Genomic DNA, 16,293 nt, shown 5'->3' with positions numbered 1-16,293 from the left:
CATTTTGTGAAATAGCTATCTTTTCTAGTTTCACCTCTATGTGCTATTAGAACTGCTCCACCTGCATGGCCCAGGAGCAGAGCAGGAGCTTAGAACTGCAAGCACTTGCTGCTGCTTCCTCCTCTGATAGTCCAGGCTCTGAATGTGATGTTAGCCCCATACTCTTTCCCCACTTTCCACTTTGTTTCAGGAGACAGAAGCAAGCAGTCAGTGCCAGTTGTTATTTTAAATGTGAAGGTTGAACTCAAGGTCTTACATGTGTTAAGTACCTATTTTACCCTTGAGCTATACTAGAGCACAATTAAAATGTATCCCCCCCCCTTTTTTTTCCTTTTGCCATTTTTATTTATTTACTAACTTATCTATCTATCATCTGAGGCAGGGCCTTCCTCCCTCCCTCCCTTCCTCCCTCCCTCCCTCCTTCCTTCCCTCCCTCCTTCCCTCCCTTTGAGGCAGGGTCTTTCTACATAGCCCTGACTGTCCTATTAGACCAGGTTGACTTTGAATTCACAGGGATCTGTCTGCTTCTGCCTATCCAGGTGCTAGGATTAAAGACATTTGCCACCATGCCCAGCTTACCAGGGTCATTTTTATAGATGGAAGTTTCTGTCCTGCCTGGTCCCACAGCCATTCAGTCCCAAAGAAACACACAGAGGCTTATATTAATTATAAACTGTTTGGCCTATTATCTCAGGCTTATTATTAACTAGCTCTTACAACTTAAATTAACCCATAATTCTTGTCTATGTTTAGTCACTTGGCTTGGTACCTTTTTTCAGTAAGGCATTCTCATCTTGCTTCCACTATGTCTGGCTGGTGACTGACTGACTGCCTTTCCTCTTCCCAGAATTCTCTTAGTCTGGTCGCCCCACCTATACCTTCTTCCTAGCTACTGACCAATCAGCATTTTCTTAAAGTAATATGAGTGACAAATCTTTACAATATACAAAAGCATTTCTCCTTTTTTTTCTTTTCAAAACAAGAACTCTGAATCTAATCTCCTTTGCTTAGCTTTTTTCCTGACCATTATCCATACTTATTTATAACCAATACTCTAAACAAAGACAAACATCTATAATCCATTTTTTGGGAATGTGGGCATAGTTTTCTAGGCTGCTTTCTTTGATTGGGGGCACTGATAATCTTATGGGAACCTAAAGAAAATTTTGGATTATGGTCCTGACTGGTGTATTCTGTGAGGCTGGATCATCGTAGCCAGCAGTCTTGAGGCTCTTCTGGATGTAGAACTCAGAGGACATTGCACTAGAGGTGCTTTAAAAGGTTGGATTATCTTGATCATCTTTTCCCATTGGAGATTTTTCAGGGGTTTCTCTTGGTCAATCCTTATTTTTCTTAACCCAGAATGAATCCACAGCCTCTCATTTCCTGTGGAAGAAAAATCAAAACTGCTTCTCCATAGTAACATGTCTTTTGACTTAAATTTTGACATCAAGGCATTTTCAAAATATATAGGTTGGATTAATCCAGCAACATTTATAATCAAATATCTTTTAGCAGCTATTGCTCCTTCATCAGCAGTCAAACAATTCAAAGACAACACAATAACATACAGTGTCCAGATTCTCTGTGTGTTTTCTTTTTTCTTTTTTTTTAGGTTTATTTATTATGTATACAGTATTCCACCTGCATATATGCCTGCAGGCCAGAAGAGGGCGTCAGATATCATTACAGATGGTTATGAGCCACCATGTGGTTGCTGGGAATTGAACTCAGGACCTCTGGTATCGCAGCCAGTACTCTTAACCTCTGAGCCATCTCTCCAGCCCCTCTCTGTGTGTTTTCTATCTTTACGGGGTTTTTTTTGTTTGTTTGTTTGTAATTTTGGTTTTTTGAGACAGAGTTTCTCTGTGTATCTTTGGCTGTCTTGGAACTTACTCTGTTAACCAGGCTGGCCTCAGACTCACAGAGATCCACCTGCCTCTGCCTCCCAAGTGCTGAGATTAAAGGCATGTGCCATCACCGCTCAGCTGAAAATAAATATGTTTTTAAAAATTCTAAACCTCAAACTCCCAGGGGTTTGCACTCTTATTTCATCAAGCACAGGGAGTTTTTTTGTTTGTTTGTTTTGGTTTGGTTTTTGTTTTTGTTTTTGTTTTTTCTTTTTTGAGAAAAGGGCTCCTGTAGCCTATTCTGGCTTCAGACCTGCTATGTAATCATGGCTAGACTTCAACTCCTAATCATCCTGCCTCCAGCTCCCAAGAGTAAGGATTACAGGCATCACCAACCCTGCCTGTCTTGCTTGGGGAGTTTCTAAGAGTTCTTTACTCAGATTCTCAAGAATAGGAAACGAGTGTTTCTAAGGCTGTCGTTAGTCAGTTTGTTCTTCAGAAACAGCCAACCTAGCCTTCTCATAGAGCAAGGCTCATGTGCTTCTCTGAGGAAGATGATGTAGTCATTGTATTTTCCATCTGGGTTGTCCTTGGTTACCTCTTCCCTTTTAGCACTCTGGGTCCCTCCTGACTACTCTTCTATCCCAAAATACTAGTTTTGATCCTTTGTGGCCAACACTATTTTTTACTGCCTCCTGCTTTTACCAGTGAGCTCCTCAGAGTGTCAGCCTAGGAGTTCCTTTTCACATTTTACCAGAGCCTTTATCCCTTTCCCTCTGGAAATAAGACACTAATAGGGAAGTACCTGGTGTCAGGGATGAGCCAGGGGTGTTTTGTCTGAAAAACAGGTACTCTTTGCCATAGTTTTGAGGAAAAACCAAATTTTGGTGTTCCGGATCCTATGGTGGAAGGGTTCCATAATTGTTCCTGGTCTCAGATGGATTAATAAGAATGCCATGCCCTAGTATTTGAGAGACTCATCCTTGCATCTACATTTCATTTTTTTAAAATCAGATTGTCATGTCTCTTTTGTCCTCCATCTTTTGTTCTTTTTCCTTTCTCCCAAAACTTTTAATTCCTTTCTATAGAAGATTGATTCTTTAGGAATTCATTGGTGTTATTTTTCTCTACCAAGATAAGAGTTAGAAGGAACTCTGGGCTATTACTGTATTCAAGCAACAGCATGACACCACCCTCTGGTTCGGGATGTTGTTCAGTATTTGGGATCAGCCTATGCATGGGAGTGGGTGGTTCTATCACTCCAGGGTATGTGTGTGTGTCTTAGTGTGACTGTCTGCAAAAACATGATGTAGGAGGTAATTTGTGTGATTGCAGAATCCTGCTGCATTCCCAGAGGTAAATTTTTTCATCTTTGTTTAAGAGAATAGAGATGTGACTCTTTGTTACTTCTTTTTAATTAAATCTGTTTTCTTGGCTTTTGTAAATGTTTGTTTTTTTGGAAGCTACCTGACTTCAATGAAAGATAAACATCTGTTCTAATTCTGATGTTTTCTTTTCTTTTTTCTTTTTTTCCTTTGAAACAGGGTTTCTCTATATATGTAGCTTTGGAGCCTGTCTTGGAAATCGCTCTGTAAACCAGACTGACCTCAAACTCACAGAGATCCACCTGCCTCTGCCTCCCACATGCATGCATGACCACTGCCCGGATGATTATATATATCTTCACAACTTTTTGTTCTTTTTTTTTTTATAACAATATTTCACTTTGTACGCCTGACTGGCCTGCTGTATAGATCAGCTGACCTTAAATTCACAGAGCTTCTGCCTGCTAAGTGCTAGTATCCTAGCTAGCACATGCCACCTTGCACAGCTGATTATCTTAATTCTATTCCTCATCTGCAGAATAGTTTATGCTAGTGAGTGTCCTTTCTTTTTTCTCCTTTTTTTCCTCTTTCTGAGACAGGTTTTACTCCTCAGCCCAAGCTGGCCTTAAATTCTTGGCAGTCCTTGACCTTTGCCTTCCAGATTTATAGTGTGAGGCACCACACCTGGCTTCCCATTCTTTTTGTTATCTAAATTCTGTTTATCTTCTTAGTCCAATTCCTTAGTTCAACTCAGGTATTTCTTCTCTACAAAACTAGCAGATCTTGGTTACATAAAACCATCTCTGACCTAGGCCTTCTGTGACCATTAGGGAAACCTTTTTGATACACATGCACACATTCAGACAAAATATACATACACACAAGATAAAACAAATAAAAAGGACACTTTTGGGGGGGGGCATGAAGGTTTAGAAAAGGGTATTGCTCCCCTGGAGCTAGAGTTACAGATGGCTGTGAGACAAACTTCAGATGTCTGTAAGAGCCGAGAGAGAGCTCTTATACCTCTCCAGTGTCCCTGAAAAAAGCATTTGAAACAAGGTTTCCCCTAATGCTCACATGACTCAATGGATGAGTAAAAAGCTATATTGTCTAAATAAGTTGTACATTTCCCATAGACTATTTATTTGTTGTATAAACATAAATATAGTAATTTTAATTTTAGGTTTCACCAATCCTATTTCCTCCCAGTGCTTATTCAGGTGTATTTTCCCTCATAGACCATCATGCTTCTTTCTGCCTTAACTACTCTTTGCCCTACTAACCTGCAGTTCCCAGGCTTCTGTGATTTGACTGTGTGGAGACTGGTGGTGCTATTTCTCTTTGTTTTCTTGTTCCTTAGTCTCAGTGAAACTCTTCAGCCTCTCAACCGCCTTGTTTTGCGCATCCTTTGCTTGCTGTCATAATGACCCACTTGGAGCTCAGAGATAGGCAAATAGCTTTCCCTTCCCTATTTTCTTCCTCTCCGTGGAAACTGAGAACCAGAAAGGTAACTTGCGCATGAACTTAAAGACAGTGGTTGAGGCTGCAAAAGGGGTCTCTCTCTCTCTCTCTCTCTCTCTCTCTCTCTCTCTCTCTCTCTCTCTCTCTCTCTCTCCCCCCCTCCCTCTGTCTCCCTCTCTCCCTCTTTCCTTCTCCTTCCCTGCTTCCTACAGAAATAACATTTCTACTTGCCAAACACCCATAGGCTGGGGGAAACTTGACAGCTCCCTGGGCTCACCTGTGTGAGGACTCTTACCCTCCTCCCAGAGCAATGATTGGTTGTTTTCTTCTGCTCTTTTTAGTGCACTTTCTTGGCAAAGACAGAGCCTGTCACCTAGCCTTATCAAGCCGACTGTTGGCATGCACCTATGGTTTGTGTCTGGAGCATGAGGACCCCAGTTCTTTTGTCTAGACCATGTATAATCCCACATTCTATAATCTTTAGAGCAACTTTAAATCCAATAGCTATCAGAGGGAAGTATGAGGTCTTGGAAGTTGTGTGCCTGACGTGGTCATTCTTGCCTATAATTCTAGCACTTAGAGGTATAGGGAGGAAGATCAGAAATTCAAGGCCACCCTTGGCTACATAATGAATTCAGGGCCAATCTGAGCTACCTGAGAATCTGTCTCAAAAAATACTTAAATTAAGTTGGGTATAGTGACACAGTCCTTTAATCTCAGCATTTGGGAAGCAGGGGCAGGCATATCTCTGAATTGGAGGCCAGCCTGGTCTTTGGTGAATTCCAGGACAGCCAGAGCTACAAGTGAGACCCTGTCTTGAATGGGTAGGGCTTTAAAAAGAAGAAAAGAGTTCTGGGTGTTGGGAGACCCTCCACTTTGTTCCCTCTGGGCCTCAGTTTCCTGTTCTGTAAAATGGGGATTGAATCCAGTTGATCTTTGAGGTCTCTCCTTTGCTGCTTAATTTAAACTGTTGAGCCACAAATGAAAGACCCTAGTGTGTGGTGTAATTATAATTATTCTCAGCGGGGGGGGGGGGCTTCTTATCCATTACATTGTGCTTCTCTGATGTTTCCAGAATCCAAGTGACAACCCTTGTGGGTTTTTTTCTTTTCTTTGTTTCTTTCTTTCTTTCCTTTTTTTTTTTTTTTTTTTTTTGCATTGCCATTTCAAACCTGTAATCTTCTTGTATCTTGTGAACTTGTGTTTACTATTAGACTGCCATGGTGTAGAATTCGCATTTCACTGCTGAATTTGAGGGGATTTGAGTGGATCATAGCTGGTCCCGGGAGAGAGGGAGGATTGTGTGTGTGTGTGTGTGTGTGTGTATGTTTGAGAGAGAGAGACAGACAGATTTACTGACTGATGGACTGACTCTTGGAGCTCTAGTTTTGTTTTTAAATCTCCAGTGTCATTTTTGCTGATTTTAGTTAAAAATATTTAACTAAATATTGCAGCTGGGTGGCGGTGGCACATGCCTTTAATCCCAGCACTTGGGAGGCAGACAGAGACCGGCAGATTTAGGCAGAGACTGGCAGATTTCTGTGAGTTCGAGGCCAGCCTGTTCTACCCAGTAAACTTCAGGACAGGCTCCAAAGCTATAGAGAAACCCTGTCTCGAAAAACAAAGCAAGCAAGCAGACAAAATGGTTGCAAAGGAAGCAGATTCTTGACCTTTGAGCTTTGTGGATTTGTAATGTGGGTCATGAGGACCTCTTCTCATTTCCTTTGTTTGAAGGATTTTACCTTGAGAGGAAGAAATAAGGCTTGTAGACCAACTTCCCTGTGCAAGAGGACCCTGAATAACAGCTCCTTATTGATTGGTTTCTTTCCACTGAGCAGTAGGAGCCGTGTTTGCCTTTCATTCTCTGGAAAGACAAAATTGTTGAAAGTGCTTTAAGAACTCTGAAAGGGGGGGGCTGGAGAGATGGCTCAGAGGTTAAGAGCACTGGCTGCTCTTCCAAAGGTCCTGAGTTCAATTCCCAGCAACCACATGGTGGCTCACAACCATCTATAATGAGGTCTGGTGCCCTCTTCTGGCCTGCAGGCATACAGACAGAATATTGCATACATAATAAATAAATAAATAAATAAATAAATAAATAAATAAATATTAAAAAAAAAAAAAAAGAACTCTGAAAGGGAAAGCAGTGATTCCAGGTCCTGCTGTTGCAGCCTTGGCTTCCCCTCCTGCTTCCATTCTCCTGTATCTACTGCCTTCCCATTGCTTAGAAGTGGGTTAGACTTTCAGGACTGCTTATGAATTTGCTCTTTGACTTTGCCTTGGTGAGGGTATGCATGAAACTGTTCCTTACAGTGCATTGAAGAGAAGTCTGAGACCTGGCAAGGTTAGGTGGTTTCTCCAGAGACCTCTTTGTTAGTCAAGTGCTAGTGGATCATTAATTTAGCAACACTCACTCACCCACCCACCCCCAGGGATTGTCAGCATTCCTAACCATCACAGCGGACAGCCCATCCTGGGGTCTAGTGGGACTAGGACTTTGGAAAGCACAAATCAGCAGCAATTTAGCTAGTGGAGAAGGGATTAGATCCAGGTATGGGGAGGTAAGGAAGGAAGGAACCCAAGGACCTAGTTTCTTCTAGAAGGTGCTAACTTAACTTGTACCTACTCTGTTCCTCTTCTCCAATCTTCGCTCTTCCTCTTTAAATCCATTCTGGAATAGAACTTAGGTCACCAGGCTTTTGTGCCAAGTGCTGAGCCATCTCTCAGGTCCTCTTCTTCCTTTTTTGACAGAGTGTCACTGTGTAGTCCAGGAGCTTCAAGCTCCTCACCTACCGTAACAAAAGGGTGGCTTAAGTGGACATTTATTTTATCATACTTGCTAAGCTGGATGTCCAACATCAGGGTGTCAACACAGTAGGGTTCTAGGGAAGGCCCTCTTCCTGGTTTGATGACAGCATTCTTTCTGTGTGCTTGTATGACCTTTTGCTGTGTGTACTGAGCAAGAGTGCTTATCTTCCTCTTCTTAGGAGGCCACTGAGCCTATCTGACCAGTATCCTACCCTTAGCACCGTTTAGTCTTAATTATCTTTTGAACGGCCTGTACCATACACCTCCATATATGAATGTGGAAGGGTGTACACAATTTAGAGCATGACACCTTCCTTTTCCCAGAGTTATTCTGTGAGGAGAGCCAGTGACATCATCTTGTGGCTTCTCTAGCCCCGTGTGTATGTTGTACCAGCCTGTATGCTGGAACCATGAAGTTTTTCATCTCCCTGTCGTCTTGGCCTTTGGAGAGGGTGTGAAGGGAGAGTGGAGAATTGTGTTTCTACCTTGACTGGCTTATCTGGGGGAAAACAGTGCTCTGATGTGTAAAAATCCTGTTTTGTCACGTGTGTCATCTGTTTAGACTGGGAAATGAAATCAGATGAAACACAGTGAATGATCTCTCTACCAATTCAGAAGATTCAACAAGAGGCTTTACTGAACGTTCTTCATTGTTCTGTAAAGAACACTGATGGGCTGGAGGGATGGCTCAGAGGTTAAGAGTACTGACTGCTCTTCTAGAGGTCTTGAGTTCAGTCAGTTCCCAGCCACCACATGGTGGCTCACAACCATCTATATGATGAGATTTGGTGCCCTTTCTGGCATACAGGCAGAACACCATATACATTAAAAAAAAATCTTAAAAAGAAAAGGAGAGCTACTGTTATGTCCATGGCATGCCACATGCTAGGTTACTGACTGCTTCCTGCTATGCCCGCTTGCTTTCTGCCAGATAGCTGGTTCCCAAGTCCATTTGTATATTTGGTGGCCTGATAACTCAGTCGTTTACATCAGATAGACTGATGAAATGCAGCTGCAAAATACTCTTCTGTTTGTCTGTGTGTGTGTGTGTGTGTGTGTGTGTGTGTGTGTGTGTGTGTGTGTGTGTGGTGGGTTTTGAGACAGGGTTTCTCTCAGTGATAGCCATGGTTATCCTGGAACTTGCTCTGTAGACCAGGCAACCTGCCTCCAACTCTTAGAGAGAGGTCTGCCTGCCTCTGCCTCCCAGGTGCTGGGAGGTGATGCTTTTTAAGAACCGTTTGTATTTCTGTGTCTGTGTTTGGGTATGTGTACATTAGTATAGACCCAAAGGCCTTGGGTTCTGTGGAGCTGGAGTTACAGGTGGTTGTGAGCAGCCTGGCATGAATGCTGGGAACTGAATTCTGCCCTCTAGAAGAGCAGCAAGTGTTTTTAACTGTGCTAACTGTGGAGCTATCTCTTCACCCACTAGTGAGGCTTTTTTTTTATGATTTATTTATTTATTTTAATGATAATTTAATGTGGATTTAGTATTGATGCAAATTGTTCTAAGTGTTTGCTGATGGTTAAAGAACAACAAAAAAATCCAGCACTATCATCAATCCTTACCAAGGATATATTGTAGCATAAGAAAACAAGTCACAAAAAAAACATGATATTTGACAGTTAAGTTATAAAATAGGACATGAACGATGTTATGGGCAAATAAATTTTGGATATAACATTAGGAGATTGAAAAATTGAAATTGGGGGCTGGAGAGATGGCTCAGAGGTTAAGAGCACTAGCTGCTCTTCCAAAGGTCCTGAGTTCAATTCCCAGCAACCACATGGTGGCTCACAACATCTGTAATGAGGTCTGGTGCCCTCTTCTGGCCTGAAGGCATACACACAGACAGAATATTGTATACATAATAAATAAATATTTAAAAGAAATTGAAATTGCTGGGCGATGGTGGCGCACGCCTTTAATCCCAGCACTTGGGAGGCAGAGGCAGGCGGATCTCTGTGAGTTCGAGACCAGCCTGGTCTACAGAGGAGCTAGTTCCAGGACNAGAGAAACCCTATCTTGAAAAACCAAAAAAAAAAAAAAAAAAAAAAAAGAAATTGAAGGCACCTCGTGGCTTCCAGTCATACCTTTTCAACTACTAAGTCTGGGTTAGTCTTGAGATGAATGTTTGTCTCTGCAGGTTCCGTACGAGTAAGTCAGGCCACTGGCATGCCATAACCCACTGGTGACCTGAAAAATGAGGAACTTAACTAAATGGCAATGTTGCTTCTTTGCGATAATCAAGAGCCTTAATGAGACTTCTAAAATTGGGCTTGTAAAGCAGTTCTAGATGGCTCATTCTCACTTTTAGTAGATTCCTTGGTTCCTCCTGTAGACCTTTAGCGTATTGAGAAATCCGGGGACTTCATTTCTTAAATAAGGAAGCTGCAGTTGTGAGAAGTAAAGCAGGGTTGCGGCTCAAGCCCTTGAAATGGGGCAGAGCCCTGGAGAGTAGAACCCTCCCCATTAACAACATCCTTGGATTCCCTGAGGGCTTGGCCCAGGGGTGGAGGAATGCAGGGCAGAGTGCTGACCTGGGTCCTCCTTTGGACAGGACCAACCTGGAGGCCTTGCAGAAGAAGCTGGAGGAGCTGGAGCTTGACGAGCAGCAGCGGAAGCGCCTTGAGGCCTTTCTGACCCAGAAGCAGAAGGTGGGAGAACTGAAGGATGATGACTTTGAGAAGATCAGTGAGCTGGGGGCTGGCAATGGTGGAGTGGTCTTCAAGGTCTCCCATAAGCCGTCTGGCCTAGTTATGGCCAGGAAGGTGAGTTTGTGTGAATAAATAGCTAAATGGATTCAGTTGGGAGCCTGTAAATGGGTGGAAGAAAGGGGGGTTTTACTTAGTACTTTTTTGTTCAGTTTGATTTTGAACTAGTTGTCTCTCAGACTGTGGGAAATACTAAGGTCTGCTAGTGTGAAAATCACCAGTGATGGATTCTTCTTTCTCTTACTGTGTGGTCTGGGAAGGACACCAGATACATTTATCAAATGCAAAGGAGCTGCTTTTTTACACCCAGCTCTAGTGATTGATGCTCAGGCCTTAGCCAAGTTCCATGACTTCAGTCTTGAGCTGATTCCCTTTCCTGTCTGCCATCGGTCGTCTCTTTGAACACAGTTGCTCTATGTAGAGAGGCTACGTTCTTCCATGTTTTTCAGCTCATCATGTCCCTGTGTTTGTATTGTGCTGTTCCTTTTAGCTTTCCCCATAGCATCCATCTTTGGGACCCACCTCCTGTTTATCTCCTGTCAGCTGTTCCAACTCATCAATTGTCATATGTCATACTTATTGTCTATGGCTCGGCCTTATTAAACATTAAATGTTTGTCACTTGTCTCCTGGTTGGAACAAGGGACAGTGTTGACACATTAGGGAGCAGCTGAGATTTTGGTGAAATGAATCCTATCAGGTTCCTAAAGTCAAGGCGGGACCTTTTGGGTGACTAAGGTTACCCTACCTCAGTTCCGCATGCCTTTGTACAACACAGCCCAACTATGAACCATGTCCTCAAGGCCATATTCCCCTTGTCTCTTAAGTCCTCAGGTCATTTTGAAATAAGACTTACACATAGCTTTGTTGTAAGATGGGTGAGTTCCTTGATCAACAGTTTTGGAGCCTGGACTGGAAACATACCTGATTCCTGGTTACAACTCTGGTGCCAACACCTGCTTGTACATTGATATTCAACCCTGAATTAATAGGAACTTAGTTTTTAAAATGGCCTGTTTGGGGCTGGGAAGATGGCTTAGTGGGTAAAAGTGCTTGCTATACAAGTGTGAGTACTCAACTTCAAATCGCCAGACCTTAACATAACAGCTTAATTTGCAATATGAATGTCTGTGATCTCAACATTTCTATAGTGTGATAGAAATTTGTGGCCCAACTAGCCTGGCATATGTAGCAGGAAAGCAGAGACCAGGGGGCTTGAAAGCTGGCTCAGTGGTTAAAAACAGTTATTGCTCTCGCAGAGGACGTGAGTTTGATTCCAGCATGTACATGGCTACTTAAAACTATTTGTAACTCCAGTTCTAGGGGATCCAGCACATACATGGTGCACTTAGACATACATACACATAAATATAAGAAAAAAAAAACAAATAAAAACCAAAAAAGAGACCGTCTCAAAGAGGCAGAAGACAAAAGACAGACATCTGGGGTTGTCTTCTGATCTCCACATGTTCACCATTGCATGAGGGTGCCTGTATTCATACACATGCTTGCATACACATACACATATATTTTATGCGTGCACATAGACACACATACATACATGTACTCGCACAAAGATAAATTAACAATAATGATAACAACTTTTTCTGAGACAGGGTTTCTCTGTATAACAACAACTTTTTGAATTGCTTATTTTTCCAAGTATAGTGGTTCATCCTAGTGTTTGAGAGACTGAGGTAGGAAGATCATGAGTTCTCTGCCTCAACAACAAAGTAAGTTTAAGGCCAATCTGGGCAATATAGTGAAATCCTTTCTTAAAATAATAAAGTAAATCGAGAGCTGGACTATAACTGATGGTAGAGTACTTACATAGCGTGTACAAGGCTCTATTTGGTCAACAGCACCTTAAAAAATAAAACCAAAAAGCGGTTTCTCTTACCTTTCGGAACTTAAATCACTGAATAAAGGCTTTCTACTTTGCCTTGTTCCTAAAAGCTTCCCCTCACTTTTCTCCCCCAGCTAATTCACCTGGAGATCAAACCAGCAATCCGGAACCAGATCATCCGGGAGCTGCAGGTGCTGCACGAGTGCAACTCCCCGTACATCGTGGGCTTCTATGGGGCCTTCTACAGTGATGGCGAGATCAGCATCTGCATGGAGCACATGGTACGCAGCCGTCTGTCTGCCTGGTGGCAGTGGCCTGAGAACAGGCTGGCTCTGGCCTCATCGTTGGTCTGGATGGTGAATAGCTCTTCCCTGGCTCCCGGGTCTACACTCCGCAGCCTGGAAGACTTAGGGCCTGGCTGTGGAATCTGGTATAGTTACAGGATGGCAGCCCTGTTTTCTAGGTCCCCTCTTATCTTCAAAGAAAGTACTAGATGCCAGGATTTCCTGGTGGGCTTTTTCAGAGTATATTTTCTAGCTTTCTCCTGTTTTGACAACCATAAAATTTTAACGTCGCCCAAATCCGGTTAATACAGTTTAAGTTCACTATGTGTACAGTATTGCATGCTATTTAGAAGGTTCTGGAGTAATGAAAATGAAGACAGAGTTATGAAGTCTCTGCCTTTAGAAAGTTTATAATAAACTTAAAGAGCCACCTAAGGGGTTTCTTTGGGTGAAGAGAGCAATAATCTTCCCAATACACTAGTGAAAGGCAAGGTCAAGTCAGAGGGTGTTTATGGGCCAAGTACACATGTGGGAGCTAATCTGAAGGCCCTTCCTTTTCTTCCCAGTGACGATCATGATAACAACAACATGAACGTGTTCATGCTTATTGGGCAAATATCAAGTGTCATCCTAAGCAAATCAGTATTTTATCGCATTTTCATGATTCCCTTTAAAAGGACACATTACATTTAAATGAGTGTGTGTGTGCAAGTGCCATGATGCATATGGAGGTTAATTGTGGGAGTTGGTTCTTTCCTTCCACCATGTGGTCCTTGTGTGAAGTTTTGAATATGCACCTTTACCCACTAAGCCATCTCACTAGCCCCACAGCCAGATTTTTGTCTCACCCACCAAGGAAATGAAAACACAAAGAAATTTGATCTCTTACTTTGCACTTAGGCCACACAGTCATTGAATCCTATTCAGCCTGACCCCAGTGCCTGTGCTTGGTTGACTCCTCTGGGTAGAGATGAGGGGACTAGGGCTTTTTCTATCTTTAAGCCTAAGGATTGCTGGCTTTGTAGCTGATGGAATGGAATGGGAACTTTGGGAATCAGTTATTTATTTATATCTTTTTCCCTTACATAAATATAAATAACGATATTGTCATGTTTGTCAATATGTTGTGTGCTAGGGTTTGAATCCAGGGCTTCATGTATAGTAGGTAAGTGCTTTTGCTCCTGAGCTAGATCACAGCCCTACCACTGTCTTGAAAGTTCAGATTATTCTTGATCCCCTGGTACAGAGCAGGTACCCAGTAAGTCTGTGTCTTAGGCCTCTATTGCTGTGATATAACACCATGACCAAAAGCAACTTGGGGTGAAAAGAGTTTATTTCAAGTTTTAACTCTCTGGTCACATTCCATTATTGAGAGAAGTCAGGGTAGGAACTGATACAGAGGCCATGAATGGGTGCTATTTACTGACTCGTGCCCAATGACTTCTTCAGCTTCACCCTGCCTTCTTATAGCACCTAGGACTGCTGCCAGTCTAGGGGTGGCACTGCCCACTATAAGCTGGACCCGCCCACATCACTCATCATCCAAGAAAATGTATCCCAGGCTTGCTCGCAGGCCAGTGTGGTGGAGGGGAGGTTATTTTCACAGTTAGGGTTCCCCCTTCTAAAATGACTCTGACTTGTATCAGCCTGACATAAACTAGCCAGCACATCATTTCATTGTGACCTTGGTGGGCTTTCTGATCGCTTTGATTCTCGGTTTCTGCATTTGTAAAGTGGCTTTGATTCTGTTTTATTGTTGTGCAGGTTAGAATGACAGATGTCTGTCTGTCAGTGTGCCCTTCATTTAGAGTATGCATTTTATAGGCGCTAGCTCCTGCTTTATTCTCATGGGACTGGCAGTTTAGAAACAGGAAAGTCTACAAACTTGATGGTTTTTGTGTTTTCAGCCTGGCACTGTTGGCTCCTGTTCCGTTTCCGCTCCTGTTCCGTTTCCTTTCTGAGTTTTAGACCTAGATTGACTTTCAGAATGGTGTCTGGTCTGAATGACCCCCATCTCTCCACCTGAGGAGTCTTTGTTGATGGTCACCCCCACCCTGATACACACACACACACACACTCATTTCACTCTATTGTTTTGAATATCATTTTTTTTTATGATCAAGAAAGGCCACATATACTGTTGTAGGCATCTGCTAACATTTGTGGATGCCATATGGAACTTGAATCCTGGAACTGACTTCTGCATGTCTAAAGGTTATAGAGAAGACTCTTGTTCCATTTTGCTTCAACAGAGTGCAACAATGTCTGGGAAGCATGGGAACCTTTTTGGGCTGGCTGTAGCCCCTGGCCTGGGGTGTGGATTCCCACTTAGGTCTTGGCTGCCAAGTGCTTTTCAGACAGGGTCTCATTACACAGTCCTGACTGACTTGGAAGTTAGGTACACCAGGCTGGCCTTGAATTTAGAGATCTACCTGCCTCTGCCTTCTGATTGCTGGGATCAAAGGCTGCACAACCAAGCCTGTCAGAACTATTATTACAACTTGCTTCTCCTCCTCCTTCTTTCCTAAGTGTCTTGTCTTACTATGGGGATCAGCCTGGCTTTGAACTTGCAATGTTCTTCCTGCCTCTGCCTCTTGCTTGCTGGGATGACAGGTATATGCCACTGTGCCTGACATTTTTGGAATTTTATTTTATTTTATTTTTTTGAGACAGGATTTCTCTGTGTAGTTTTTTGGAGCCTGTCCTGGAACTTGCTCTGTAGACCAGGCTGGCCTTGAACTCACAGAGATTCGCCTGCCCTTGCTGGAATTAAAGGCTTGCACCACCACCCAGCAACACTTTTTAGATTTCTTATACTCTTGTGTCGATAGTTTTTTGTTTGTTTGTTTGAGCCCAAAAAGAGTTTTGTGCAGACAGATGTCTAAACGGCCTAAGATGTCTTAACCACTAGAAAGGGAAGAAGAGAAGTTGGGCGGTGCTGATAAGCCAGAAACAGGAAGGGCTAGAGTAGCCTTCTGTCCACTTAGGTCTAGCTAAAGTAGTGGAAGGTGGGTGGTGGCATGGCCAGTTATAATAACAACTAGCTTTCAGCTCTTTTGTCACTTACCAAGTTCTTTTCACATTATGTTAGTTATTAATCTTGTCACCCCCATCTTGTGGGATGGATTATCAACACCCTCAGCTGGCAGGTTGAAAAAGTAAGTCCCTGGGAGGTTTTGTAATGGGCTTGTTACAGAGATAATGAGTGTCAGAATCTAAGCAGGTCTGCTCCCTTTGTTTCATACTGTCCTCTATTTGTGCAGGTGCTATACTTGTGGGATTCTGCTTCTCAGCAGAGAAATGATTGGATGAGCTCCTCTCTAGGGGCCTCCACTCTGAGCTTACACCCTGTGTTTCCATGGTTTTGGGCACTTGTAGCCAGTTGAGATATACTTAGTCAACCCAGGTCCAACTTCACAAACACTTATTTTCAGTGCTTATTATGTGCCAGGTGTTAGATGAGTTCCCCGAGGACTGGGTGCGAGGGCTGTGCACTGGGTGGCTGGTAGCTGTGCTCTACATGTTCTCCGTTTAGCTGTCTGAGTTTCTGAGCACGAGCCCGCTCTGCTGAAGCCTCAGAAGTTCTTTCCCTATTTGGGTGCTAGTTTCATGCACCCAAATGTCTCCCTTTAACATGAGATCCTTGTGGGTGAGTGTGGGGCTTGCTTGCTTCAGACTGAAGTTAGGCCTCAAACATGGATAATGACCTAAAGGGCCCTGGTCACAGGACTGGAGCTTAGAGGGAAAGAGATAAGCCTTGGAAGCAGCAACAGTCGTTGTAAGAAAGAACAGTACCTTTTCTTTCTTTCATTTTATTTTGTTAATTTTTTTCTCCTTGTGGTGCTGTGGATAGAATTCGTGTTTGGTCCTGAGCTGTACCTCTAGCCCTGGAACAGTGTTTTTATACTAGGGGAGAACTCAGAGCGACCTAAGGGTTTAGGCAGGACTCTGTAGCAAACAGCTATTGCTGGAAGTTCATGCAGCCACAAGAACCAGTCCTGCACTCTT

At 43.0% G+C, this 16,293-nt stretch overlaps 1 protein-coding gene across 3 annotated transcripts in view; it reads left to right on the top strand.

The window, feature by feature from the left end:
• Map2k1 (mitogen-activated protein kinase kinase 1) overlaps positions 1-16,293 on the top strand; it is a 69,464-nt gene that overhangs the window by 27,344 nt on the left and 25,827 nt on the right. For all 3 annotated transcript variants that reach the window (XM_050151998.1, XM_050151999.1, XM_050151997.1), the window contains exons 2-3: positions 10,003-10,213; positions 12,136-12,282. In XM_050151998.1, the coding sequence (XP_050007955.1) occupies positions 10,003-10,213; positions 12,136-12,282 (358 nt within the window). The remainder of the gene's footprint in view (positions 1-10,002; positions 10,214-12,135; positions 12,283-16,293) is intronic.

The sequence above is a fragment of the Alexandromys fortis genome, unplaced genomic scaffold, assembly GCF_014885135.2.
Source record: "Alexandromys fortis isolate MF-2015 unplaced genomic scaffold, M_Fortis_MF-2015_v1.1 scaffold_70, whole genome shotgun sequence".
In the NCBI taxonomy this organism is placed as follows: Eukaryota; Metazoa; Chordata; class Mammalia; order Rodentia; family Cricetidae; genus Alexandromys; species Alexandromys fortis.
The sequence above is the reverse complement of the archived record's forward strand: the minus strand, read 5'-3'. Positions and strand labels throughout refer to the sequence as shown.